At 33.6% G+C, this 25,659-nt stretch overlaps 1 protein-coding gene and 1 long non-coding RNA gene across 3 annotated transcripts in view; both read right to left on the reverse strand.

Moving 5' to 3' along the window:
• LOC148953209 (uncharacterized) overlaps positions 1-12,124 on the reverse strand; it is a 48,657-nt gene extending 36,533 nt beyond the window's left edge. Inside the window, exons 1-5 of the long non-coding RNA XR_016141700.1 lie at positions 11,328-12,124; positions 8,333-8,511; positions 6,122-6,195; positions 4,324-4,483; positions 1,797-1,881 (exon numbers count right to left, since the gene is read on the reverse strand). This is a non-coding gene — a long non-coding RNA (uncharacterized LOC148953209). The remainder of the gene's footprint in view (positions 1-1,796; positions 1,882-4,323; positions 4,484-6,121; positions 6,196-8,332; positions 8,512-11,327) is intronic.
• A 965-nt stretch (positions 12,125-13,089) lies between these two features.
• RpL21 (ribosomal protein L21) overlaps positions 13,090-25,659 on the reverse strand; it is a 226,683-nt gene continuing 214,113 nt past the window's right edge. For both annotated transcript variants that reach the window (XM_089087576.1, XM_089087575.1), the window contains exons 2-5: positions 20,187-20,321; positions 16,836-16,954; positions 14,788-14,932; positions 13,090-13,208 (exon numbers count right to left, since the gene is read on the reverse strand). In XM_089087576.1, coding sequence (XP_088943702.1) covers positions 13,119-13,208; positions 14,788-14,932; positions 16,836-16,954; positions 20,187-20,315 — 483 coding nt within the window. In that variant the 5' untranslated portion in view covers positions 20,316-20,321 and the 3' untranslated portion in view covers positions 13,090-13,118. The remainder of the gene's footprint in view (positions 13,209-14,787; positions 14,933-16,835; positions 16,955-20,186; positions 20,322-25,659) is intronic.

Genomic DNA, 25,659 nt, shown 5'->3' on the forward strand with positions numbered 1-25,659 from the left:
TCTCCCGCCATCGGAAAATTCTAGTATGTTCCTGGTCCCTGTTACTTTCGGTGAGTTCCAGAAAGTAATTACGAATTTAAAAAGTGGCAATTCCCTAGGTCTAGATGGGCTCTACACAAATATTCTGAAAGAACTTGTTCTTTCAGAATATTTGTGCAACGGAACATATCCATGTTCCGTTACTTCACATTCTAAATGCATCTATATTATCAGGGATCTTTCCAGAAGTAGAGAAATCTGCACGAGTTATTCCAATTCATAAGAAAGGTGATAAGACAGATGTAGGCAACTATCGCCCAATAGCTATTCTTTCCCCAATATCTAAGGTTCTAGAAAAAATTATTCAAAAAAGAATTGTTTCGTATTTTGATAAAAGGAATTTATATACTAAATTTAGTTTGGATTCAGATCGTGTCATTCTACTGAACAAGCTATTGCTGCACTGATTTTATAGATTAACGATTCACTAAATAATGATAATCATGTGTCTACTCTTTTCTAAAAAGGCCTAGAACTAATAAAATCTCATCTGCATGGTCGAAAAATTTAGGTAGAAATAAATAGGCACCTGTCAAGCCATATTGTTATTGATGATATTGGAGTCCTTCAGGGATCAGCATTAGGACCATTACTATTTTTGTATATAAATGACCTTCCGAGGTGTTTACCCCAAGATAGTAGCTTAGCAGTAATTATTGCAGATGATATGGCGGTGACAGTAAAAGCTAAAACCCCATCTTTGTTGGTGGAGAAAATGGTGATAGCAATGAAATTTTTGAACAAATGGTTTGCATGTAACTACCTAGCTCCGAATTTTTCTAAAACCGAATTCATGATTTTTGGGCGGTCACAGCGGACAGTAAATTACCATAGAAGAGTTAATTGTAAATCAAAGTAGGTAAAAAGAGTAAATTCATTTGGTTACCTTGGGATTATTCTCGATGAGCTTTTATCCTTCCGTAAGCATTATGATTATTTGAGATTGAAACTTGCCCACGACTTAGGTTGTCTTCATAGATTGAAACATGTTTCCTTTTTCCATTCTTAAAATTTTATACAATTCTCTAATTGAATCATATCTAAACTATTGCCCTGTAATCTATCTCAACTCATTTAGGGTCCATCTGCAAGCTCTTCAGATAATTCAAAATAAGGAAATTAGAATTCTGGGTACTTTTGTTCATCGCCCAATGAGGCTTCAAAAATCTCTCGGAAACCCAAACTTTATATATTTTTCTCAATATACTTAATCTTAAACAGCTGAAAGACCTGCATACAGCAATTTGGTATTATGATATTCAATCTTCAGCAAATTATTTCCATGATTTGGGAATAATTAAGATTCCCATTTCTCCTGCCCACCACGTCCGCTCCAAGAAGTATCACCTTCCTCCAATTAAATCAGAAAGAGCTATATTCTCAATCAGATACCAGATTTCTCATATTGTAATAAACTTAATTTAGTAGAAACGTTTTCAAGTTTCAAGAGCAGATTTTCTTTGAAAAAAAAAAAATTTCAAAAATGGTTCTTTGTCTGGATGTCGGGATTGATGAATAATTGATGTTAGTATGAATTGTGCTGTGGTGTTCTCGCGCTGGGGTGGCCTCCCCTGTTATCTCCTACCTTGTGTTTTTTTTTTTTTTTTTAATATCCTGTATTTGTTATCGGCATCTTCTTATATTTGTTTATAGCCTACACATCGAGCTCTGCTCTCCGTCGACCAGTTTAGAAATTTATTTGTCATGTATTTTTGTCAATAAAATATTTTGTCTTGTACGCACATAAAACTACTTACCTTGATAACTGATAATATAGAGTATGTTGAGCAAATTCGAGATACTTTGAAATTCCGGGAATCCTTCATTGATTACTGAGACAACCTGAAATCACGAAATGATAATGAAACACTGAGTTAAAACAAACTTAAAATTTGAAATTTTTTCAGCAAGCGATCAGTGGTAGTGACGAAATGATATCATATTTGTATCAACCACAGCATGTTATACATCATTACAAATCAAATAGGACTTCAGTTTGATGAAGCCGTTTTTTTTTAATTGAAAAATTGCTCACAGCTAAATTCTTGTAATCTATTCCTTCATTTTATTGATGAAATCCAAAAAACGAGGGAAATTGACAAGAGACGAAGCTAAAGTTTATTTGGATCCAACCAGAAATTTTCTAAACGTGAACAAGATATTTTATTTTTGAATTTTTTAGAATTATAAATAGTTACAACAAAGGTAGCCTACAGAGGATAGGCATATAAAATAAAATGTTAACGCTTGAGGCAATTTACCCTTTATTTTAATTGTCCTAGTTTGACCTTGTTTTTATCTTAGGCCCAATTTTTTTTCGGTTCAACAAACTTGAGGTACTCATTAGTTCCTTACACTCTTTGACGCACTCAGAGAGAACAAAAGTTACCAAGGAGCTTACAATATTGCTACTTATGAGACAAAAAAAAATACGGAAATATTTCGTTAAATAAATGATTAGCACAAGTTTAAATGGTCACCTTTCAGATTGCTGAAGGGTACGTTGCGATTTAAAACAATATTCAACACTAAACCAACCTTGTCAAAATTTTGAGAAATACATGGAATTTTCGTTTTGTGTAACAAACAACACATTTCTATTGCACAATTATGTGTTTCAACAGTTCACACTTAAATGACTTGAGGTAAGAAGAAATTGATCTCTATCTTCAAAATTCTTTTTTTCTTAAAAATCTCACAGAGATCAAAGAAAAGCCTCAAGAAAAGAAAATAGCTTTAGAAAAGAACATAACTTTTCTACAGCCTATGAGACGGAAAAACCTGGGGGATTTGATTTTAGAAAGTAACATCAGACTTAAAATACAAAAAGTAATTCACTTAAAAATCGAAAAAAAAATTAGTTTAAATAGAGAGCAGAGCTCGTAAAGTTGGGTTTATAAATAGTAAGACATAGAAAAAACTACGCAGAGCTAAAATCGACAGTAGATTTTCCTCTCCTGGTTTTTTGACCCCCATCTCTTGGTTTTTTGGACTTACGGAATCATTTATCTTCTCCCAATGTGCCCCCTCACCTGGAGACAACCCCGTTGAAAAAAATAACCCTCCCATGTGCATAGGGGTGTCGTTTGTGGGGGGCAGGGGGACAGTTGCCTCCCCCCTAATAACGTGGAGACAATTATTATATACCCCATGCCCCTTGACTATCCAGATATAGACCTCCTCTGCCCCCCCCCCCCAATAAAAATGCTGAAATTCGCCCCTGTGTGTAAGTAACCGAATGAGAAGCAATGAAGGATTTCTTGAGCTGATTTTAGAATTAGGTTAGAAAACATGTGGATAATATTATTCAGCATTATACAAGAAAGCAATATCAGCAGCAATACCGCAAACTACTCTAAAGATATTGCAAGATTGTGTCCCGATTCAGAGGGAGGGGAAAACGTCTGAAGATTTATCGACAGCAGATGGGAACTCTTGTTCTACAGTATCTAATCGTAAAATTTAAATAACTTGATCATTTCTTAGCATTCCATGAACAAGAAAGAATAGATATCCAATAAATAAGAGATCCAACAAGTCAGTAATTTCAATAATGCTTGAGAGAGTTATCATGTCTTTGTCAACCATACGCTTTTAGCACTGAATTTGACCTGTCGTTAATGGCAAACATAAAGAAGCATTAACTAGGTTATCCAACATTCACATTAAGGTTACATAAATAAAATCCACTGGGGTCATTAGTCAGAGTCTTAAAGAAAGATTGTCAATATACACTATAAAAGGGTGAAATAACTATGGTTACAATATGACTGCTAAAAAAAAAATATGGAAAAATCTGGAAACTTTTCACGAGCTTGAGCCAAAGATCATGAAAACTGAATTTGCTACTTTTTGCACGTGTTGCTGTTTAAGAGCATATTATCCTCATTATATTTATGTAATGGGGAAAGGGGGCATATGCCAACCACCTTTGATTTGAAAACCCCTGTTTTTTAGTATTTCTATTAAAATATGCCCCTTTTTGGTATTTTCACTGGAAACATCGAAAAAGATGACCAATTTACCCCTGCCCCCTAGATTATCAAAAATACATTTGTAAAACATAATGTAAACTAGGTACTGACAGGATATTCATAAAAAAAATTAGAACCATGCATAAAGGCCTCTCTCCCCTCTAGCTTCATCCAAATAATCCCTAGAAATAACTAGTTGATTTAATCACATTCTTTTTTTATCCTAGCCCCCCCCCCCTATCCCTGCAAAAATAATATTCCGACACACTTAAAATGGAAGCAATGAGTAAATTGTAATGCATAGAATTACCTTTAAAAAAGAAGATTTCAATCGTCACAATACATGAAATTCTATTGGAATGTATCTCCAGTGGTCATAAATTTCTCCAGTGGTCATAACATTTTAGTGGAATATATCTCCAGTGGTCATAAATTTATAGACAGTTGTTAATAAAGTATACGAATTCTACCTGCAAGTAAAGTTTCATCACATGAAGAAATGACTGTCGTTTAAACCAAAAAATGTATAAACACATTCAGACAAATGCCTCGATAGATATCATGGACCCTTTGAATTGACAAAAACTGTCAATCAAAGGGCATATCAAACTCGTCATCGAGTATCATCATAATATTTAGGGACAAAAGATGTTTGCAATAAAAAGGAGTATTCAGCTAGGTATCTAGACTGGCATGAAATGACTAGAAGCAGAACGTTCAGTCAGTAATTTTTTTTAAATGATTAACAAATCAATTAATCATCCAATTGTCATAAATGACAAGATAAGATTAAAAAAAAATCGAAAAATGTTCCAAAACCGATAGGACTCACGAATTGATTTTCAATCTATGTGAGGGAAAAAATATAGGCCCCGTATGCGTAATTTGCCCTATTTAATTTTGCCCATAATTTTAGTAAAATAAGGGTGTAATAAACAATAAGGGTGTATATAATGCACCTATATAATAAAATAATAAAAAGAACAGATTCTTTTAAAAAAAATCAAGAAATGATACGGCCCAATTAAATGAGAAATTATCCTTTGGTGAGAAAAAAAATATAAACAGCCAGCAGAGAAGAATACCATAAATTTCTGAAATCGAAGTTTGGTACTCCATTTTGAAATCGAGAATCCATTTTGAAAAGAGTATAACTCATTTTAGGATATTTAATGTGGAGTCTTGCTTTATCATTATTTGTACTTGTATTATATTGAAAATAGACCATGGAAATGGCCACGAACTTGCTATTTTTTGTGTCGAGTAATAATATTCTTTTTTTGTCAATATTTGTTATGGATTTACAGTGTGCATTTAAAAAAAAAGTTAGCAGGCCCAAATAGATTACGTAAATTCAGAACAACATATTTGATGTAATCAATCTTTCAAATTTTGGAAGGCTACTTTTGGAGTAAATGACATTCGGGGAAACCAGAACAGCAATTGAGCAATAAAACGAAATTTAAGTACTTGAAAGAAACCAATTAAAAAAATAATATTGGTATTTTTTCCAAGACCACACTGCCTTTTCTATGATGAAACAAAATTTAAGTACTTGAACGAAACAAATTAAAAAAAATATTGGTATTTTTTCCAAGACCACATTGCCTTTCTATGACGAAACAAATAACTTATTTGTTTCGTTATATAAAAGGCAGCGTGATTTTGGAAAAAATACCAACGTCGTATACATGGGGATAACAGACCAACTATAGAATCAGCAAAATTTAATTTGCGATTAGAAGAATAAGATAAATTTAACAGCTATAAATTCAGCGACATTTCATTTTTATTTAGAAGAGAAGACAGTTCTACCACCTTTATTCAACGTATTGTTAAAAAAAATAAACAGTTAATGAACTTTTTAAGTCAATGGACTGGAAATTTGCTGTGACCCAGAAGGGATTATTTTATTTGATATATAGTTTGTTTTATTTTTAAATACTTTAATAACTCTAGTAATGATGATAACTAACTATGTCATCGAAATATATAGACCTTTTGTATTTTTGTTAAAGTGTCTAATAAAAAGACCTGTCCCTATTTTGAACTATTATTTGTTTCGTTAAAAAAAAAATAGATTTCGTGCATGTATGAAAATCATTTACCTTTATTTTTTAAATACTGAATAGCTTAAGCAAATGCAGACTTTCCTAAATTCTTCATTGATTACTGAAACGACCTGTAAATATAAACGTATTTCAAGACTCGGTCTCGAAACAAACTGAAAAATTAACGATCTTATTACCAAGTGATCAGTGGTAGTGACAAAATAAATATCATATTTGTTCAAACAGTACGTTATACATCATTTGAATCAAGCTAAGAATACTCAGTTTGATGATAGTTCTATTCATTTTTTCAAAAATTACTTATAGCCACTTTTTAGCCACAGTCGGAATCTGTTCTACTATTTTTCTGGTAAAGGTCCAACAACACGAAAAATGATAATGTCAAGTCCTTTAATCTAGCTTAATAAAAAATTAATATTTCTAGCTCCGCTGATAATCCAATGTTTCTCAGCATATCTACAAAAACCGAAAATAATTTTAATTCGTTAAACTTAAATTCAAAGTTTATTTGTTTATTGGATTCAACCAGTGCGAAAGACATCACATTATTCTTTTACTGTGTCTAGATTTATAAATTGGTTAGGATTAAATCTGTTTACCAGACACAGTCTAGTTAAAAACCTAAAAACATAAAACTTCATTTTAAAAATCGCTTTTTAAAAAGCGGTGCTTTTTAGCTTTGATGCTATATAAAGCAAAAGATGAACAAGATAAAAAAAAAATCAAAAACAAATATTTTTTTTAGATTTTTACAGCATTTTTTTTATTTTACTAGAAAACGCAAGATGTCGTGATGTTTTTTTTTCTCAGATGCGAACTAAATTTTCTGATCAGCCTTTGTTAAATTTGAGTTGGTAATCAATTGTGCACTATTAACAATAAAACTAAACAAATAAAACTATTGTCTTCTTTTATAAAGCGGTTCTTTTAGCTTCGGCGCTATGTAAAGCAACGGAGGAACTAGGTACAGAAAAAAATTAAGTAAAAATATTTTCGTGGTTGCAGTTATGGTTTTAACCTAGAAAAGGACGAACCACGGTCCATGGTAAACAGAAATTAAAAAACGAAAAAACTGGCAAGTGAGAAAAGGCTGCCATTTCAAGCTGATCCAGGAATGGTAACTATTATTTAAATTAGTCTTAATAGTAAAATGCTATTTTCAAAACAAGTTCAAGATAATTTCGAAAATTAGCCTGAAGCCTCTAAACTGGCGTTGGATCAAAAAGTACACCATTGGAATCGTCTTGGCTTAAGATCGCTTACAGGAAACTACAACTACAGAAACTACACGCTTGAATTACAAGGAAAATCACTTTTTTTGCATGGATAGCAGTAATGTGTCATCTTTTTTTCTATTTTTTTTTTTCCCCTGCTGCTAGTGGGGCACTGGAACATCATCCTGAGCTGTTTAAGGGGTCATTTTATAGGAAATTGCTACGTGTTGCTGTATTTTTTCGTGTGATTTACGTGTGTTAATCGTACAGTGACAAATACACCGTTACACAAATGACTATCACAAATTTGAACTATTGCTTTCTAAAAGTTTATGGTTCCGATGATGCTTGAATTATGCTACGTAAAAGCTACACTTGAAATAAACGTTAAACACTAAAAGATTACAAAATATTATTCTCCAACGACTAGAGGTAAATGAGGTATTTGTGTCTTCTTCTAACCAAAAAAAAAATCTTTAAATTGTACGCCTGGAAACAGCCACGACTACGAAACTTTTTACACGGGAGGGAGGGGGTTAATTAGAACATTTCTAGTAAAAATCTAGAGCTTCTAAGACCTGGTCCAAAGGCTTTATACATACGTGGTCAAGGGGGAGGGGGGAAGGAGTTGAAGGATTTCTGGGCGTGGTTTCAGAATGGGTCTAGAAAGGATGTCTATTCAATTACTTAATATGATGCATACACAAAGTAAAGCGTTAGCACAAATCTTGTAAACTGGTCTATAGGCGATACAATATTGTGTGAAAAATCACCAGGTTTCTGTAAGATTTATCAGCAAAACATGGGAATTTCTGTTCAGCACTACCCAATTGTAGGAATTATACGCCCTAACCGTTTTATAGCATTTCAAGAAAGGAAAAGGGCATAAATTGTATAGATAAAGAGCAAACAAGCCAGTATTTATCATCCATGTCTTAATTGGTGAATTTCTATGACCCTTGGTGGCGTCCGAACAAAATTATGGGCATATTAATCTCGGTCTGTGGCATTACAATAATTGTTCAACACTTACATTATGGAGATTCGGCATCCCCCTGGGCCCCTGGGAAATCCACTGGGTCGACGTCTTCAAAAGTTCAAGTCTTCAAGTCCGGGCCTTGAAGTACGCATTAAAAATCCAATTGAATACTTTGTTCAGTGGCGATACTTCTTCGTAGCCTGTCTACTTAAATTTCTCATATGGAATTGCACCTTAAAGACAAAAATAAATATACAGTCTTTAAAAGAAGTCCTAACTCATTTAAAATGAACGTCAAATACATTCAGTGAGATAAATTTGCAACATAAAATTATTCAGGCATATGCTTGTCAATCTGCATCATACAACTAGATTAAAGTTTAGTACCCTAGGTTGCTGTATTTTATTAAGATGATAATTCAAGATGGTAATTCAACAGTACAACAGATTTTACTCAACCTTGATGTGTAAAATGCCAGTAGAAATATAGATCGACCTAGTATTTTAAACAAGAATCACACTTTCTAAGTATCAAAACCTTTTTCCAGCAATTTTTTTTGGAGAATTCTAAGGACGCCTTTGTAATAATACAATTTTTAGCTTTATACATTAATTTTATTCAACCCAATTTTTGTTTGTAAAGGTTGGATTATCCCTATCTTGGTAGGATAAGGCTTCATTTCTTGAAATTAGTTAGTTTTAAGGACGACCAGATCTATTATTACTTCTTATAGAAATTAATAATGTCATGTAAGAAAAATAAGCATCTAAATTAGTACTAGCAATGACCTAAAAAACGGAACATGAGAACACAACCATTACCGTTAGGAAGGGAGGAGGATTCAGATAATTCTTTACAGGGAAGATTAGAAACATCAAAGAGTATTTTTGTTCTCGGAGATAAAGCTCAGTTCCCCTCTCTGGACGCTTAACTATAGTGTAAAAAAGAGACATTATCAACATTTATTAAAATTATGCCCTATCATATTATGTACTATGTATTATGCATATGGGGGGATGCTTTTTCTATCTAGTTTTTTTGTGGGGGGGAGGGATGCACCAAGGCTCCCAGGTATCTTGGAGACCTCTTCTAGGGAGCTAATTATTGCAGTGGCAGGTTTTATAGAAAATATTTTAGAGGCATGGTTGAGTGCTACTGTTTGATTTGTTCAACTTTTGTGTGTCGCTATTATCGCTATTCCTTTTATTTATCGTCATGTAAAGGCAGTGTGGTCTCCGAAATTATCTACGTTAAATGTAATATATGACTATTAACATTCAATATATTGAATTCTATGAGTACTTAAGTTATTTTACATTAATACCAAAAAGAAGCAAAAAAAATAAGGGAGCTTCGCAATTTACATGGTAGCATGGAAAAATTAAAATTAAGACACGAACTTGCCGTGATTCCATCAAGTCTTCGCCAAAAATGTACATCAGTTTCTAGCTTCTTAGTCAGCATATCCTCTAACATACAACATATTCAGTAATACCATTCTCAGGTAAAGCGATAAGCGACACATACTAAGAAAAATCAGCAGTTAATAATTCTAGTATGATGGTTGCAAACACAGCATGTGTATACTATACATCATTTAAAAAAAAGCGCTATGAGAATAAAATTAAGGAATTCAAGAATGGGAGGTCGGTATAGGAATAATAGTGAGTAAAACGCGGAATATTTGCAACTCCCTAGTCCTGTTCTTATATTGCACATGCAAACAGGATTTCCAGTGGTAAAACGCTACTGCCATCCGAATTCTTGTTATTGACAAATATATCGGGAATCCTAAAATAAAATTATGTCTCACATAGAGAACACGAAGTAATTATTTATAGATACTTAATAAGAGCAGGATTAAAAATAACATTCGTGAGAGACCACTTAATTTGTGCAAATACATGTTTGGTAAGTTCATACATTATTTTATACTAAAAGCAGTTTTAATCAAAACAGAAGTAATTTTTTCATTCCCACAACAAAAAGGATGTATCTAGCACTTTTCTTATTTCACAGAAGAGCAAAAATCGATACACCAAAATCAGCATAACTATTTCAGAATAAAAAAGATAGGCGATATTTTCAGATTCTTTTGGAGGTGCAAACAAATTAGGCTAAGTGCTGTTTTAAGCAGTATAAATGAATACACAAAGTATGAATATCTTCGTACCTAAAAAATAAGGTGAATCTAGCATGGTAGATGTACAGATACTGAAACTTTTTAATCCAAATCACATATGAGCTAAGATTCCGCTCAACCACAGTTGCGACTGCCAGGAGTGTCGTTGGGGGGGGGGGGCCTTTGTCCCCCAATAATTTGGAGGAAAAAATTATTATATATCGCAAGTCCCTTGACTATACCGATATGGACCCCTCTTGTCCCCCAATAAAAATGCTGGAAATCGCCTCTGGCCACTGCATACGCGACCAGTGGATGAAGCTCTACTACAGCAATATTCCTGATTTTCCGAATTTTGACAAAAGTAAGATACGTCTTTTGGTTTGGGCACAACAGTCTCACCCTTGAATTACACACAATAGTCTCCAGCTGAGTATTCAAATTCATTGCAATCGTTCAGACGTTAAACATCGATACTCCATCGAAGCAAAAAGAATGTTAAGTGATCAGATCTTTAAAATTATTCGAAGTTTCAGTCAATTGAAACTCAACACAACCTAGATTTGATATATTAAACTACTTGTATTTTTTACTCTATAAAATAATAGTTAACAGTACCTTGGCCTGCTTTTGAATTAAAAAAAAAAGTGTTTTACAACCTCTGTAACAGAATATTACTATTTTTGAGCGAAGACTGAGATAAGACAGCCATTTAAAACGGAGGTAATTCGAGCAAAAAAGAATGTTAAGTGATCAGATCTTAAAAATTATTCAAAGTTTTAGTCAAGTGAAACTCAATACTACCTAGATTTGATATATTAAATTACTTGAATATAAGCTTGTTCACACGTAAAGAAAAGTATATATTTTTAAAGATACATATTATAAATAAATACAAGGTGAAAGATAAATCAAATAAAGTTTACCTGCACTTACAGGTATCATCATCTTTGACAGAACTCATCCACTTCTTCTGCTGCTGGTCACTTTTTTATTTACCATGTAGCCGGATCGAAACCATCAAGTTGGAAGCCACCATTTCTCTTCTCTTTTAGTATGCCTAGTGTGAATTACACAAACCAACCCATTCTCTATTATTCTAAGTATTTTAACCCAAAGGATGTCAGTGGTTACATCGTAAACATATTGAAAATGACAATGCAACCAGACAACTTTTGCGGAAAGCCGAAAAGTTTTCAACAATTATCATTCGTCTGTTTATTAACTGCTGTTTTTATTGTCACCGGCATACATATGAATACGATTTACAGCGTTTTCCTAGTAGGTATGCTAGAACATTTTTAAGGAATGCCCTTTCCCGAACTTTAAAGGAAAAATCTGCTCATTTTAATCGAAAAAACATGAACCACACTTTCGAATAATGTACGGTTTTATTAAAATTGAATATCTCTTATCTCCGGCACAAAGGGGAAGAAGTTCAATGGTTCCTAAGACTTCCGGGAAAGTTGGTCTCGGCTTTTAGTTTTCTGGCATTTATACCGATCTTTTATTCAAGCTCTACTTGTTATGGCAAGACCCCCAATCAATTTTAAATAGTTTCTCCGTACTAACTAAAAAAGTTTAAAAAGGATGTGATAGCGTGATCCTGTAAGTATCGTATCCCCTTAAGAAACGAACAAAATTGAAAAGCCTACGTCTTAAACAAATACATTCAGTAAAGATAATATTGTCAAGATCTTGAAGTAACTGATACTGTTTTTAATAACAATTTTTTTTGTTGGCTTATTGATTTGGCTTATTTAGTTACCCTGCTAAAGAGCCTATTTTCCTTACAAAATAAATTATCCTAACCTTTCAAAATTATGTTACATAGCTGCGTTTGATTTGTTTCGATTTCATTTTTTGTGTTATAGCCAATACACAAAAGACACTACTCCCTGACGCGTAAAATGTCTATGTAAATTCAGAAATTGCAAGTCAGCAAATTCAAACCGTAAAGAATGAAGCTTATTCAACAAGGAAAAGTTTATGACTAATTATCCGAAAGAGAATAAGAAATTTGACAGAAGGGAGTCTTTGGCACTTCAAAACTAGTATAAGAGCTATATGACTAATGGCAACGCCGTCAAAGTAGTTTTACCAAGCAAAATTAGAAAAATCCAAAGAGTTTATATTGCATTTAACATATTAAGTTTCCTTGGATCTATCCTGAGACTTTTTGAGAATAAGCAATTTCTTTTCTTTTTGGACTAATAAATAAGTTATAACTAGATTGGTCTGCAAAACATAAGCTATTTCAGGAAAAATAAATTTGGGGGGTCCTTTTGACAAAATGGATCGTTCAGCCACTGTCCAATATAAATCGAAATTAAAAAAAAAGAAATAAATGAAACCAATATTTCTAAATAAGAATATCATTTTTTTCATTTACTTTTACATTGGTTTTTACAATTATATGATTCTAGCAAAATAGCATTAGGCTTTTTTTAGATATACATGGTTGTGCAAATTTCCGTTTAACTGATTCAAACATGAAATTTCATTTGTCCTTGACATTTAGAGATAATTTGAAACAAAAGATTTGAGTGCACAATACTATAAGATACCATGATCTTAAAAGAGTTCCACGAGAGAAAATCAGTTACTAACTTTAAATGATTATTGTGATATAAGGATTCGACCATGGAAGGAAAAAATTCTACAGTCCAAAAAAAGGAGAAAACAAGATTTAGTCAAGCACAACTTGTATTATTAAGTTAGGCAACAAATTCATAAGGAATTGGAGCAAGAAAGATTGGTTCGTTGTTCTCCTGACTGACAGTGTGGGCTTCACGTCGTGGCTGGGGCTGAAAATTTAAAATGAAATAAATTAGCAATACATTCCTAGCAGCACCCCTAAGTGGAAACAATTGTTTTTTGTCAGATACTGTCAAGCGAAGTTAGATATCATAGTTTATTCAAAGAAATGTCTTTCATCATAAATATACCGGACCAAAGCCAAACAGCCTTCTACTTCTTTGTGTGAAGCAACTCAAAACAGCACTAATCTAAAGTAATCCAGCTGCATGTATAAACAGTCAATTTAGATTAATTCAATAGGCCAATGGTTCTTGTTCAATTTTTTATGATGCCCTGTCTTCTCATTTTTAAAATCCTTATTTACTTGTGAAAAGACGATGCCTAAACATTAAATTGGCGTCAAAAATCTTTCAATGGAATCCTTCTTGAGCTCAATATCCCATGTTGTGAATCAAGCATAAGAAAAGAGTGACCAGCAAGAAAGACATAATGGTTGTTGAATTGAAACATATTCCCTACATTGTACTTTGTAACTAGTTAAAATACTTGAATGCCTCAATTTTTGGGCATTTCTGAAGAGACAAAGCAGAAGCTTTGAGTAGGGTGAGGAGGATAAGAAATGTTCGTCAATGCATTGGACTCAGGGGCTACACAGTGTACTGAGATTATAGTAGGAGTAATGAAAGCAGTCCATTAAGGCATTTCTTTCTGATTAAATTCTTTTTTATAATATTTTTACAACTGTAAATAACACAAGGGCTAAAGAAAAGATAATAAACACGAAATATATACGCTTAATCTAAAAAGAAAAACGACAAGGTACAACAGGGATGCTCAACCTTGGCTTCTAGAAGTTGCAATATGGTCATTGAGAAGTTCCGTGAGAAAATGAGCAACAATGAAAGAGTATCTAAGATATTGGGTTTTAGTTGTGCAGCAGTTCCAGGATAGGTGTAATCTATTTTCAGAGTTCTAAAAGTTAAAAGCGTAGAGAAACACTGCTTTGGTCGTTACGTTAGTACATTCTAAGAAAAACTAAACGCAATACAAATTGGAATAAAAAAAATCAGTCAATCTGCACTTCACTCTTCAATTTACTTTAATAACCTGCTTTACTTTATTTTAATCCTCTTATTTTTTCGTACTTGGAAAAACCCAGGTAAATAATTTTTAAATATTTTAGTTTTTTTTCCCATAAATTAAAATCATATTTTGTTAATACTGTCAATAGTGCAATTTCTATTCTCATCTCCGCTATAATTTTTATACAATCGATCAGTAAACTATCTATTAAGTGAGTTACCCAGGGACTCAGTTGCCCTGTGAGTTAGCGAAACCAGCAGTCTTTTGCGTTGGACCCAATGGCGTCTATTTCATTCAGAACATCTTGACCACTGCACCAGGCGTAAATAAAAAACCAATTTTTATGTAGTAGCATTAACCCAACCCACTAATTTTCCTCAATGAGTTAACTCGGTCAAAACCAACTCGCATCGTTCCAACAGATTTTAAATCGAACTCACGGCTGAATTTTTAGCCTAGATACGGTGACGAGTAGCTCTGCTGAGCTGAAACTAGAACAGCAGGCATGGATTAATGAGCAACTACTTAATCTAAGATCCTCACCTGTCTCTTCAACTGGATGAACTTTCCACTTTGCTTAGCCTCTTTCTTGATCCTCTCGTTCTCTCTCATGCGTTCCAAGAAATCCTTACGACACTTTGAGTGGCTGATATGCTCAACACGAACATTGATTCTCTTGGGGATAATCCTACAAAAAAACAACTTATTATTTACCTATTTCATACCTTTCTCACATAGGGTAATATAGTCAATTCTCAACTAAAAGTTTGAACTGACATTTTTCTCAAAATAATTTTTATATACTTCTACTCCTTCTGAGAGATAGGTCCCGTCTAAGAGACCCATCCCTACAAATTATAGAACAAACGTCGCGATTTCTCTGATTCTAATATGATTTTGCTAAAATGTCAACTAGTAAAGGAGTCATTGAGATCAATTGGATGTCCCCCCCCCCCCCATCGCTTTGCATTTGGACGCGTAGCTATTATGCCCAATGATAGTAGGAAAATGATCACGAAAATAAAGGCTTAAGTTGTGATATTAAAATTGTGATATTATTGTGAGAATAAAATTTTTCTAACACTGAGATTGCTCCAGAGAGCAGCTACCCCACCCTACTGAGCACAAACGCCGCAATTAATCTGATTCTAATGTGATTTTTCTAAAATGTCAACTAGTAAAGGAATCACTGTGATCATTCGGGTACCCTCTCCCCTCGCTTTGCATTTGGGCGCGTAGCTCTTATGCCCAATGATAGTAGGAAAATTATCACGAAAATGAAGGCTTAAGTTGTGATATTCCCAATTTTGACGCCAGCCTAGGTACTCAAAGACGGACAGCACTAGTGGAAATATTAGAATAAACAGTTTGTCTAACACTGAGATTGCTCCAGAGAGCAGCTACCCCACCCTACAGAAAAGTGAAAAAACTAGTCTAAAAACACCGTTTTATGCCTCAATCCCCTCCCCCCCCCCTTTGTGGTTAAACTGTGTGCACCTGACCATAAACCAAATTCTAAAACATTTTTTTTTTTAATTCGTTCTGAACAAGCACAGGATTCCTTGTTTAACAATGTTTGTTGCTTGCAAAACTTCAAACTATAAAAAAAGCACAAGTTATTACCCTTAAGCAAAATTTAGCAAATTCAAAGGAGATATTACAACGCCGTGGGTGATGCAGCACGTTCATCATAAGTAAAATCAAGCACCAACACATTATGCTTCTTGGGAGGGAGTAAAACGGTCACAACGAGCAGGTAAAAAATGTACAATCACATATAATGGAACGATCGCGGAATTTCAGAGTCAGGCAAGGCTGAATGCTGAACTTGCCAACAAGGCATCAACAACAAAAAATCAAATGTAAAATTCAATAAATTTTGCTATGGGGTGAAAAGATAATTATTTTAAGGCTGTCAGATTTTTTGATAATCTTACCGAGAGAAGATACAACTTCATTTTAATGATGAATCTGAATCAGTATGAAATGAAATTTGAATTTAAAAAGGGAACCATGGAAAATATCAGTTTTCAACTAGAATTCTCCCTGATGGCCTTAAATGATTGTTTGCCTGTTATTCCAAGCAAATTAATAGTCCTGTGTCAATTCTAAATTCTTGGTCAACCTTCCTAAGACCATAGGTGGGCGTGCCTTGTTTGCCTCTCATTCCAGGCAATATAATGGGCTTATGTCAATTTTAAATTCTTGGTCAACCTGCCTGAGACAAGGCAGGCGTGCCTTTCCAAAAACTAACACACAAGTATTTGTCCAATAAGTCATACTTACTCCCACCATTTAAATATTTTTTGCCTCTCAATTACTCGGACTATCTGTCTCGGCTTTTTTCTACAACTAGCCATGTCTTCATGCCTATATTTGATCTTCAATTCAAAATCAATGGAATATATAATAACTCTGGAATATACGATATAACTAATAACTCTGGCGTTAGCCACAGATTTCACATTTAAGAAAGACGAATTCACCCCTTTGAGTTTTTATGATAAAAACAATCAACTAGGTGAAAGTCACCACTTGCGCTAAGCTCAGCAGAATCATTTGGTTTTCTATGCAAAAAAAAAGTAAATTACCTTGTCCTCACTCTCTTGTTGACGACAATACCGACGGCATGTTGTGTCACATTAAAAACACGACCGGTTTTGCCATGATAGAACTTGTGAGGCATACCCTTTTGAAAGGCACCATTACCCTGAAAAGAAATTCAATACAAATCTACTAAGCTTATATTGTTGCTACTGACAGCTCATTTCAACACAAAGGTTGTGACCAAAAAAGCTCCTCTTTCATTTTAATCTATCCAAAGCGTCTTCTAATATATCCAAAAAGTCTAGAAGAATTCACCATCCTATTTAATGTCATTCTCTTCCATAGCTTTTGCTTGTGTTTGCAAGTCCAGTGGCGATCAAAATACTTTGTTTATACAGGGATAAGCTCCTGATTCCGATCGACACTAACTGATTCTTAACCAAAACAGCTCCTGGACTGTTTCAATTTAAACTGTTTTACTGACCAAACGAAGCACTAAGAGCATAAACTTTAAATAAGGGTAGATGAAGAGAGATGGAATCCAACGTGTCTCTTTAACACACACAAAAGAAACAAAAAAAATACATACATAAAAAAAAGAAAGAACAAAAAAAGAAAAAATAATTAAAGACAAGGATAGGAATTGTTAAGTAATTTACAATTTATAACAATAATCTACTACTGTAGGGGGAAAGAACCATCTTGTTTAATTTTTGTTTATATGTAAACACTGAAGGCAGTTCACTTATTAATTCAGGTAACTTGAAATTATTTACAATGAGAGGAAGCTAATATACTTAATTTCAATCTCTCATATCTAGCCAACCGGGAAAAAAATGTGTGCATTTTGATAAGTGACGATGTTGATTTCCAATCACGTTCCGTTTCATTCAAAAAATTATATTTATGTTGGATTTTCTAAAACTAAATTCCTAAATCAAAATAAAAAATTTGCATGAAATACCCAAAATTAATAATACGAAATAAAAGATAGTTTCAGATAATCGATCTGCCTTCCGAGGGTGTATTGATCCATAATTCTTATTAATTTGTTTAAACATTTTGCAACACTCATAGATTTGAAGGGGAAGTCAACATCCAAACCCTCGGACAATACTTAAAATAAAAATCAATTGATACATAAATACTAAGTTCCCAGGATTCAGTACATAACTAAAGCTTTAATTTATAACAAAACACTTACTTCAGAACGACAGTTAGCCCTCCTCGTTTTTGTCCTTAAAACAAATTGCTTTATTACCTGCCAAAAATATTGGCGATTCATTGCTTTAGAGCAGGAACTTTGGAAGATCATTAATATATATCAAATAGTATCAGCTCTAGTACAGATTGATAAGAGGTACTGCTATGTTTTTTTAATAGAATAATACGAGATGGATCGTCAACAACTTGGGCTTTAAAACTTCTTTTATATAAACATGATTTTGTTTAGCCAAGAGCCATTCCACGAGATTTTCCAACAAATCAAAAAGAAGTACATGACGAACAGTATCAAAAGCTATTTTTATATTAGAAAGAAAAACCTTCCAAATAACTATCATCAATGGTTTTTGATGACAAAATTAAGTGAACTAAAAGCTAGGTTCTTCCTGCTGAAATACGACTACTATTACCACTACTAACAACACCTTACTAAGACATCAAACCACATGTCGTAAAACAGCAGCCGAAGCTCCTCCTGCGTCACAATCTGCTCTAAGCTCCACTCATACTTCCTCTCGTGTCCAAATTTTCTTTAAAGCCTTTGCTACGACCTCTTCCCAACACCCTATTCTCTATTTGTAAAGAAGATGGATGACAAAAAAAGCAATTTTTCGAGACCTTATCCACCTTCATCCCCAATCAAACCATATTAACCTTTCTTTCATTGCAACCCTTCTGTCCAGGGAGAAATTGTCATGAGAATTTCAATTGCCTCTTTTTGTCCCAATTTTACGCGTATTGTTGTTGAGGGTATTTGTCCTAGGTAAATTTTCATCAGGATTGAATTGTCTAGAGGATAAATCTGCATGGAGGGTATTTCTCCACGGAGGTGGGGCCAAATTTCCTGGGATTATTTAAAAATGATCAGAAATTAAATAAATGTTTTTTTCAACTGAAAGTAAGGAGCAGCATTAAAACTTAACTAGCAGAAATTATTACATAAAGGGGGTTATTGAAGAGGATTGCCTCATCCTCAACACCTTGCTCTTTACGCTAAAGTTTGAATTTTGTACCAATTCTTTAAGAACGACTCATAAAACACAAGGGTCGTTAATTGGAAAACCACAAGTTTTTTTCAAAGTACTAAAAAAAAAAACATTAGCGTAAAGAGCGTGGTGTTGAGCAGGAGGCTACCCACCTCATGTACTAGTAATTTCTGTTCATTTTAAGTTTTTATGTTGCTCCTTACTTACAGTTGAAAAAAACTTTTTTTATTTAATTTCAATAAGAGCCATGCCAAAAGTCAAGGCAACAGGTACTTGTACAACAAATATAAGGATACCATTTGTTTAATTTACAAATAAGCTAAAAAAATAAAATAAAGAATTGTCTCAATTCTGATACTAGGGAAATTATGATTTCTGTTTTATCATCCCATCACTAATCAACATATTAATGGCATCTGTAAGAAACAAAACTATGATACTGCTATTACTGTAACAGCATCAACTCTCAAGTTTCTCACACTACTAGGTAACAGTAGAATTTACTCAAAACGAGAAAATCCCAACAAGTTAATCTTATAGCTTTTATCTACCACTTGGGTAACGCAGATTAAATACTCACTTTAACCAGCTGACTAACAGGTGGCAACAAATAACATTATTACATCAATTTCTGAACTAATTTACCTTCGACTATAAATTTTTGCAAAAAGAAAATCACCTATTATGTTTAATTTAGTTTCTTCTGAGTGGACAACATGCAAGAAGTTGAAAAGACAACAAAGTAGCAAAGGTATATTAAAAAGGTATAGTAGTAGATGTTGCTTATCCTAGCAACAGCATATGGTTTGGTCCCTTTATACTAACAACTCACTAAGGGATCAAACCACCTGAGGCCAATACAGTTGTGCATTTTCCATTAGTGTTTCAAATTTTCTTATTTCCAACTATTTCTTAAGATTGCTTTCGGGGTACTTTGGGAAAATTTAGTTATTCTGGATTTTAAAGAAGTGTCTAGAGATTTAACTGTTTACAAGTCTTAGAGCAAAATTTATATGACCAATTCTTGAATGAAACAACTTTTTCAAATTTCTGCCCTGTTTTCTCTCCTTAGATAATTTAGTGCTTGACATATCAACTTCAAAAACTTGAGTAAAAACTATGAGGGCAATAACAAAAAGTTCTGTAAACAAGAAAAAAACTTCAAATAAACAAACCAAAAATTACCTTGATATCAACAATATCTCCTTTTTTGTAGACTTTCATAAAAGTTGACAAGTGTTCAACTCCATGAGTCCTGAACTTCTTGCTGAACAGGTGACGGGTGCCACGCCTGTACCCTTTTGGATTGGTCATCTTTCACTGAAAACAGAAAACCTATGTATCCAACAAAAGTCATTTTTGACGTTTCTACACTGATGATTTCATGCATGAAGAGCACAAGTCCTTGTCCCAGGAAGAAAATATTTATGCATAAAAAAACTATTTTGTAAAATGTATGCCCAGGGAAGTTTTAAATGAATCCTCTAACTACTCATAAACTATGTTCATTGGCTTCAACAGTTTTAATTGGCTTCAACAAATTAAGACAAGCGAGTCAATAAAGAGATTAATTAAAACAAAAAAGAGCAATAAAATAAAAAATAACAACTTTTGTTTTAATTCAAGAAGTTCAGCAAAAGAGCAATAAAATACGAAACAACTTCTTCATGGTCAATAAATTTAGACACAAGGAAATGTCAAACAATAAAATTGCCCAGTGAAATGATAAATACAATATTGCACAACAGAATTATGGTGTCTTTCCACACTGAAGTGGGATTTCCTTTAATCAATAGTTAAGTGGTTTGGCAAACACCATGCTAATGGTTTTATGGAACCACTCCTGCTTTTTTTAAGGATAGTGAAGTCATTGTGTCAGGGCTGGGCCTAGACGTTTTTTTGGGGTAAGCAAACTATTCTTCAGTACCCCCCCTGGTAGACAGCACTTCCTGGTATTTCTCTACACATTGTAAACTGCGTATATTTCGTTCAGAAAGGAAACAATCCTTTCTGAGTTTATGTATTGATGTCTAAATGCATATATAAATGTATGAGGCATATTTAACTGTTAAATTAACTGTCAAAGGGTCCAGGTGGATTTTGTGATGTCACACTGCCAGAGCACATACCCTCCAACTTCCAGAGAAATTATAACTAAACATCTTTGCTGTGACCTTTGTGCATTCATGTAATTATTTCATTTTTAAAGAGTCTTAGTCAAATCACAGAGTAAAGCATTCTTTACTCTATGATTAAACACTTTTCATCTGTTTACAACTCTTGTGTGATTAAACAATTTTCTTACAGTTAAATTACAATAAAACCTGCTTTACACCCTTTGCTCAAGGCACCCCTGTCACTTGGCGCCTGAAATAAATTAAATGTATGCATGTGTGTGCTGATTATGAGGTATATAACAAGTTTAATAAATGGGAACCATGATACCATTTTTCTTATCACAAAAATGAAATTTGAGGGTATATTTTTCAAGAATTGGAAAAATTTTCTTTTTTTCCTAAGAAACTCTTATGGTGGATTGGACCTGTACAACTTCAGTCAAGACTCAGACTTTCTAGGAATACCCCAATTCTCATTTAATATCAAAACTCAATATGGCATATTAATGCAATTCTGTATGAAACAAAACTATGGTACTGCTATTTGAGCAGTATCAACTCTCAAGTTTCACATACTACTAGGTAACTGTAGAATTTACTCAGAACAAGAAAATCCCAAGTTAACCTTATAGCTTTAATATACCACTTGTGTAACGCTGATTAAATACAGTCTTTAACAAGCTGACTAACAGGTGGCTAAGAATAATACCAATTAAATTTTTTAAGTAACCAATCAGCTTCCCGTTGTAAAATAATAGGATAAAAATAGTTTTACAACAAAATCATGGCGTTTTTCCATTGCTGAAGTGAAGTTTCCTTCAAGCAACAGCAATAATAGTATGAATTCATTTCTAGTCAACAAATCAAAATTTGATTACAAGTCTATTAATAAGATTTTTTTTTCCACAATAAGAATTATGGTGTACTTTCATAGCTGAAGTGAAATTTTCCTAAGTACTATTTATGTGGTATGGCAATTACCAACTCCTTTCTCTGTAGGGATGAAAAGTAAAGATTTGCTGAAAAAACTATTGAAGTTATTTTGCAATATAAGGGTTTTCATTCATGTATCTTTGCAAGATTGCCTTGTCTATTGCCATAAATTCAATGCATATGCAAGAGTGAAGTTTTCTGTAGACATGAATTCAGGTGATTAATTAAACAAAAAAAAATTACCTGACTGCAATAGATGAGTTTCAAATTCATATCCTAAATCAATAGTTTCCTGTGATCACAACCCAGTTGGGAAAAGTGGCTTCTCTTTTCAGTCTTAATACACAAGATGTTTAAACAGAAAATGGTTCCTTCTATTGGCCATAAATGATTTGGGATCACTCATAAAGAGACCATTGCACAAAAGAATTATAATTGGAGCAAGTCTTGAGTACAACACTTCTCACTAAAGCCTGAACAGAGCCCTTGACTACATCCCATGGTTTATTAATTTTGCTGGTTTGTATGTTTTTTGTTTCCCATAAACTATTGATTTGTAATGCCAAATAATGACAGTTTGAAAGAAAAATACAAGGAAATCCACTTACTTTTCAGGGCTGAATCCAGACTTAGGTAGGGGATGCACTTATGGGAATCAACTCTGAAAACCCAATAAATAACCCTTTTCTGACCATATCAGAGTAGGAATTCTTTTTATTGTATTGGGTAATTAAGAACAGGACATATAATCATAAGTTATAAGAGCAAATAGTCTGTAATCTAGAAAAAATATGACCAAACTGCTTTCTGTTCAAATTTTTAACAGTGAAAAGTACAAGACTCAGTATGCTTTCTTTTAGGCCTTTTCTGTGTTCTATGTCTCTTTCTGAAGGTTTCACTTTTTAACAAGTTTGTCTTGTTTCATAAAATTCTGTACCCTTTAAAGAGAAAAGGGGTAAAGATAGATACTTTACAGTACCTCCCATAGCTTAGGCTTGTGATCAGTTCCTAATAATACTATTCAACTAACTCAACTACTTTTTACTATACCAAAAAGCCTATCATGTAGAAGTTTACAATGGATAAGTAAGTTCTGAAATTTTCTCAATTTTAATCTGCATCCCCCTTAATGTCTTGATTCTAATACATTTCTTGGTACTTGTATGATAAACCCTCTCCTGCTGAAGTTGTTCATTCATTGATGCATTGCAGAACCAGTTTTTTTGTTAGTTTCTTTCAGTACTGGGGGTCTTACCCTAAAAGACAGATAAAAACACCATCAAAGGTCAGTGCCATTTGAGGGAGGATGGAGTGAAGGTAGATGGTTCAAAATACCCTGCCAGGTGCATACGTTTGTAGTTGACAACACAATTTACTAGGATGAAAGTGAATACATCACTTGATTCCTTTTTTAATGTTCTTTCATAATGCAATAGTTTCTGTAGGAAATCTCATATTGAGCACTTAATGAGATACCAAAAGGTAAAACAGTCCACAGTTAAAAAAAAATTGTCTAGTGATAAAAAATAGCCATTTGTAGCTGATTTGGGATATACACATTGGGGGTAGGGGTAAAGTATAGTAGAGTTGCTTTCAAAATTTAACAACTATTTTTCTGCATGTTATGAAGTAGGCTATGAATTGTTTTCTTATTATATTTTCTTCTCAACAGCCCCTTAATTCTAGGTTTATAACCATGTGAATTATGATTGAGTAAAGATAAAAGGATGTCAAGACTCTTTTCAAGCATATTTGAATATTTCATATAATTTTTCAAGGTTTTACTTCTAGGATAAGATACCCAGTAGTCAGTTAATCCACTCTTTAACAACTAAATCATTGTAAAATCTCTGTTGTACCATATAGAAAGTAGTGTTTCACCATTGGATGTGTCATGATCTTCTTACAAGTATATCATTTGCTTGCTTAATTTAACCATATATAACACTTACAATTCAAATATACTGATTGACAACTGTGGAGCCTAATCTTGGCCACACATTTAAAGATTAAGCCTAATCTTAAAAATGTAATCTAATCTTTGACACAGGATCTTAAAAGTTAGAACAACATATCCTAATCATGAACATAGACAGCCTTGGATAGATTTAACCTAAGACAAGTGAAAAACTATGTTTTCCAAGATTGTAGCCCTGTCAGCCAATCCCAATTAGTCTAGTCATCAGCCAATCACAACTATCTAACACTGTTTAACCTTAACATAAATGATGCTCCTGAGGTGGTCAAGAATGGCTTGTAACTGAATGCAGATGATTCCAAACTCTTTGGTCCAGCAGTCTCTATAGAAAATTGCCCTTCTGTGCAAGATATCAAGAACCTGTCTGTGGGCAACAACCTGGATACTTGAGTTCAACCCACACAAATGCAAAGTCCTTCATCTTGGTCCAAACAATCCCTGCCATAGTTACCACATGATTGACTCTGCAGGTGCCAATATGCCCATTTAGAGTGCTGAGGAAGAGCATGATCTTGGGGTATTAATTGATGATAAGCTTAAGTTTCATAGTGACTGTCAAAAACAAGCAGCTAAGGCAAACAAGGTCCTTGGTTTGATCAAGCATTCAGTAACAAGTCGCCAACCAAGAGTTATCAAGAAACTTCACACAGCCCTTGTTTGTCCCCATCTTGAGTTTGGTATGCTGGTTGCCAACCCCCATCTTAGTGTGACATGGAGATTCTTGAGAAGGTCCAGCATAGAGCAACCAAGCTCCCTTTTGTGAAAAAAAAAACAAATCTGCTACAAGCAACAACTAGAAAAGCTTGACCTACCTACCCTAATGTACCATAGAGAGAGAGGAGATGTCATCCTTGCATGTAAGATGATGACCAGTGACACTATCAAGCCTGTTTTTTATCACAATGAATATACCAGAAGACAAGGAAATCCAATAAAACTGTGTCGAAAATTTAGCAGAATGCACAAGAAGTTCAACTTCTTCACCAATTGTGTTGTTCCACTGTGGAATTCACTTAGCAAATCTACCATGTCAGCCAGATCAGTTGATAGCTTCAAGGTTAGTGTTGACCATGATTGGTAGGCTATAGTCAATCTACCATGATTGGTAGGCTATAGTGTAGGCTATAGTCAAAATCACTTATTTCTTATGCACTTTGCTGTGTCAATCTTGTGTCATAAGGGTAAAATCATAGAATTTGGGACTATTAAGAAGAAAACATTATAAGAAAACAATGCATACTTCATAATATTCAAAAAAAGATTTAGTTAAATTTAAAAAGTTTATTGAAATTTCTACAGACTAAAGTATGTTCTGAGAAGGTATTTTGAAGAATGTATCTCTACTCTTTCTCTCTCTAGAGGGCCCTGACCTTTAAAAGTTTTGTGTTATAAAAGTGAAACCTTGCAAATAAATCTTCTGCTTAAATTATGTACAAGAACTCTTTTCAGTTTTACACCTTTGCTCAAGCCCAATTTATGAGGTTTCAAAGATCTGTAAATTTTACCATTTTTTTTCTAAATTTAGAAAAAATGGTAAAATTCTACTTAGCAACTTTTGGCTATCTTAGAAAGGGGTCAGGTTAGGAAAATGAAACTTTCAGGGATGGGTCTACAGGCTAAAGTATGTCCT

Source organism: Artemia sp. Qi Xiang Cuo, chromosome 4 (assembly GCF_049724085.1).
Source record: "Artemia sp. Qi Xiang Cuo chromosome 4, ASM4972408v1, whole genome shotgun sequence".
Lineage (NCBI taxonomy): Eukaryota > Metazoa > Arthropoda > Branchiopoda > Anostraca > Artemiidae > Artemia > Artemia sp. Qi Xiang Cuo.